The 4,062-nt window shown below is 49.6% G+C and overlaps 1 protein-coding gene across 1 annotated transcript in view; it reads left to right on the top strand.

Annotated features, from left to right (window-relative positions):
- ABCA4 (ATP-binding cassette, sub-family A (ABC1), member 4) overlaps nt 1–4,062 on the top strand; it is a gene marked incomplete at its 5' end in the record, with an annotated part of 119,813 nt that overhangs the window by 4,774 nt on the left and 110,977 nt on the right. Inside the window, one exon of the mRNA XM_008585325.1 lies at nt 1,160–1,357. Within this exon, the coding sequence (XP_008583547.1) occupies nt 1,160–1,357 (198 nt within the window). The remainder of the gene's footprint in view (nt 1–1,159; nt 1,358–4,062) is intronic.

Here is a 4,062-nt window from a genome sequence, read left to right as displayed (position 1 = left end):
GGGTGGCAGAGCGTGGGCCTGTTCTGCTCTCCAGCCCAGAGAGCTGTGTAACTGGAGCCACAGAGAGACTGGGGTGCCCAGGGGATCTCATGAATTTATTCATGGTACTCAGCATCTTGTCCACTGCTGGGCATCCAGGACTCCAGGAGGCAGTTACTGTGCCAGGCAGCCAAGGGTCCCTGGCCAGGGTTGGTGCCCCTCCATTGCCACCTTAGCCTCTGGAGGCATCATGGGGCTTCTCTTCAAGAGTCACTGTCCACAAGCACCTAGGAGCTGTAGGATGTGGGCGATCAGGGCTCAGGATTGACAGGTAAAACACAGGATGCCTTGTTAATTTTGGATTTCAGATGCACAATGAATACTTGTTTAGCATAATTATGTCCTATCTGAAGCACATTTGGGACATATTTGTACTTCAAATTATTCATTGTTTATCTGAAATTCAAATTTAATGGGGCATCTAGCATTGAGAAAGGAGAGAAGGGGCTGGTCATTCGCCATCACTACGCCTGTGTCCTAGACACCACCTCAGCTTCAGGGAGAAGGTCTTGAAGGATCTTAGCATCACGCACTAAGAAGGGGAGCACTCAAATTTTACATGGCTCTCCGATAAAGTGAGGCTCGGGGAGGAGTGTACTGGTTTCCTATTGCTGCTGTAAAAACTTAACCGGAAGCTTAGTGGCTTAAAACAACACAAATTTATTATCTTACGGTTCTGGAGGTCAGAAGTCTGAAAGTCAAGGTACCAGCAGTGTTCCTTTCTGGGGGTCCTGAGGAAACCCATTTTCTTGTCTTTTGTACCTTCTAGAGACTGCCCACATTCCTCAGCTGGAGGTCCCCTTCCATCTCTGAGGCCAGCGATGACCGTCAGGTCCTTCTCACGTCACATCGCTCCCACCCCATTTCTTCTGCCTCCCCCTTCCACATTTCAAGGATCCTTGTGATTACACTGGGCCCACCCACATAATCCAAAATAATCTCTTTATCTTAAAGTCAGCTAATTAGCAACTTTAATTCCATCTGCAACCTTAATTTCCCTGGCCATGTAATGCAATGTGTTCACAGGTTCTGTGGGTTAGGACATGGGCTTCTTTGAGGGGGAGGAGCCTGCACTTTCCTACCTCTGGGAGGTTTCCAGTGTTGCTTTTCCTCCCTGCAGTTTGCTCATGGAGTCCCAGACCTGGTGCTGAAGGACATCGCCTGCAGTGAGGCCCTCCTGGAGCGCTTCATCATCTTCAGCCAGCGACGTGGGGCACAGACCGTGCGTGCCGCCATCTGCCCCCTCTCCCAGGTCACCCTGCAGTGGATGGAAGACACTCTGTATGCCAACGTGGACTTCTTCAAGCTCTTCCGTGTGGTAAGGCACGGCCCTAGCTGCTCGCCTGTTGGAAGGTGATTGCTGGGGCAGCTGGGCCTCGTGAGCGACATTGGGAAGGACAAGAGCCTGGTGTTCGGGACAACCCCTGAGGAAGGTCCAGGCTCCCAGGGCCCAAGAAATCTTGACTGATGGTATTTCTAGACCAGCAGCCTGTGGACCCAGGCATCACTACACTATTAGGTTCACTATTGGGCATGTGGTTGTGGCAGGTTTGTGTCCACCCCCTCTGGCAGCGTGGCAAAGGACGGAGGCCTGGTTCACTCCCTGCCCTACCGTTCCTAGCTAGGTGATCGTGGGCAAGATATTTAACCTTTNAAAATAAGACCCCACAGTTTCTGGCAGAGTTCACACTTAATCCCTTTCGAAGTGTGACTTTCCCCTGGAAAGATACTCTAAAATTTTCCCAGCTTGTTAGGATGGGCCTCCAAAGTGTGTTAAGAGGGGTCAGGACCTACGGACGCCACCACACCTCAGAGCCCAGGACCCAAGAAAAGGTCTCTCAGCTCCCTACACTGCGGGGAGAACAAAAAGCCATGTGGTCCAAACATCTCTGTCCAAAGTTTCCAAAGGAAGCCAGTTTTAGACACACTCCTGCGTTTGTTTTCAGAACCAGAGGCGTAAGTGAGGCAAGCAGTCCCTTCTTCCAGGCAGCTGACCAGCCAGCACCCGTGTTTGTGGGCCTCTTGGAGGCTCCCCGTTAGGTGCACCAGTGCCCGCATGCTGTGGTGGGGACAGTGAACCATGTCTGTGAGCCTGGGCTTTGTGGCCAGGTCCGGCTGCCTTGGTGCCCAGGATTGTGCAATCGTCCTGTCACTAAGAAGGGAGCAGGACTGTGCTTCTCTTCCTGAAGTACCTTCGCCACTGGTATAGGGAAATTTACCTTCCTGAGCATGACCTTTGATTCCGGGAGGACGGTCCCAGATGTGGCCGGATAAAGGGGTGCCTGGGCAAAACTTTCCATTGGTGACTGGACTCAAAAGTCAGGTCACTGGCTTCAGAATGTTTATTTATCAAACAAGAAAGACCAGAAAGTCTTTCCTTCTGTCCTTCCACGCTGCTCTGGCAAGTGTCAGAGTACAGAAACCAGGGACTAACTTTGGTGGGTCACCCTCACTGACCTCAGGTGGGCTCGGTGTGATCGCTCCCACTTCTGTATGTTTATTCCTGCACTCACACCTGCGTCGGGCTGCTGGGACCAGGCACTGTGCTGAGGCCACGGTCCCGCCACAGGCCTCCCACCCTCACGGAACTCACAGTTAGACCACAGATGAGCACACAGGCATTTCACAGCAGCACAGCCTCGAAAGACCACCACCATCAGCAACTGTGCCCGAAAGCAAAGCTTCCTAAGCTTGGCTGCATGTTGAATCACCTGGGGAGCTTTTGAAAACAACTAACGTCCGGCTCCCACCCCGAGAGATTCCGAGTCAGTTGGTGTAGGGTGTAGCCTGAACTTCAGTATTTTTATTTTCCGAAGCTTCCCAGATAATTCCAATGTCCAGCCAGGGTTGAGAATCGCTGACCTAGAACACAGGAGTTTGGTTTACAATCTCAATTTCTGCAGACCAAGCGTAATAATAATGACAGTAACCCNTGGTTCACTCCCTGCCCTACCGTTCCTAGCTAGGTGATCGTGGGCAAGATATTTAACCTTTTCTGGCCCCATTACTCACCTATACAGCAAATATAACACTCTATAGAGCAGCAGGAAAAGACATGAGAAAAAATATGTAGAAAGCATTCAATAAATTTCAATAAATGAGGGCTTCATGCTCCTTCCTATGGGTCTGGTCTCGACCCCAAAGATTGCTGTTTCTAGACAGAAAAAATTACAAAGAAAATTTTATTGTCTCAAAATTTTGGAAAGCCCTAATCTCACTCAACCATCTGTTCTGAGCTGCATCCCAGACAGACTGCTTGGGACCTGATGAAATCTCCTTTGCTAGATGAAAGGGAATTATATGAAGGAGGTGGACAGCAGAGGTCCTCACACTGTGGAGGGCATGAAAGTCATCAGAGAGGCTGATAAAAGGTGCAGGTTCCAAATCTCCACCCCCAGAAACTCCAGTTCAGGAGAACCGGGCTGGGCCCCGTGTCCGCCTGGCTCCTTGGGAGAATTCTGATGGGGGTTATTGTATGACACATGTTCAGAAACACTCAAAATTAGAATCCTTCAGAGAAGATGACATTCCATAATGCTGCTAGCACTAACTCGTGTTTTTCTTTTGTCCACATTTTAATTTCTGGAACTGTGTTATAAGGAATGTCAGCCACTAAGAACTTAATTGAGGAATTTGTACCTTTTTTATGGCTGCCTCTCAAGTCCCAGAAAGCCCACTCTCAGCTTGTCTTAAAAAGCAAGCTGAAGGCTTTAAAAAATGAAACAAAATAAAAATAAGACCCCACAGTTTCTGGCAGAGTTCACACTTAATCCCTTTCGAAGTGTGACTTTGCCCTGGAAAGATACTCTAAAATTTTCCCAGCTTGTTAGGATGGGCCTCCAAAGTGTGTTAAGAGGGGTCAGGACCTACGGACGCCACCACAACTCAGAGCCCAGGACCCAAGAAAAGGTCTCTCAGCTCCCTACACTGCGGGGAGAACAAAAAGCCATGTGGTCCAAACGTCTCTGTCCAAAGTTTCCAAAGGAAGCCAGTTTTAGACACACTCCTGCGTTTGTTTTCAGA

Source organism: Galeopterus variegatus, unplaced genomic scaffold (genome assembly GCF_000696425.1).
Source record: "Galeopterus variegatus unplaced genomic scaffold, G_variegatus-3.0.2 Scaffold3517, whole genome shotgun sequence".
Taxonomy (NCBI): Eukaryota; Metazoa; Chordata; class Mammalia; order Dermoptera; family Cynocephalidae; genus Galeopterus; species Galeopterus variegatus.
The sequence above is the reverse complement of the archived record's forward strand: the minus strand, read 5'-3'. Positions and strand labels throughout refer to the sequence as shown.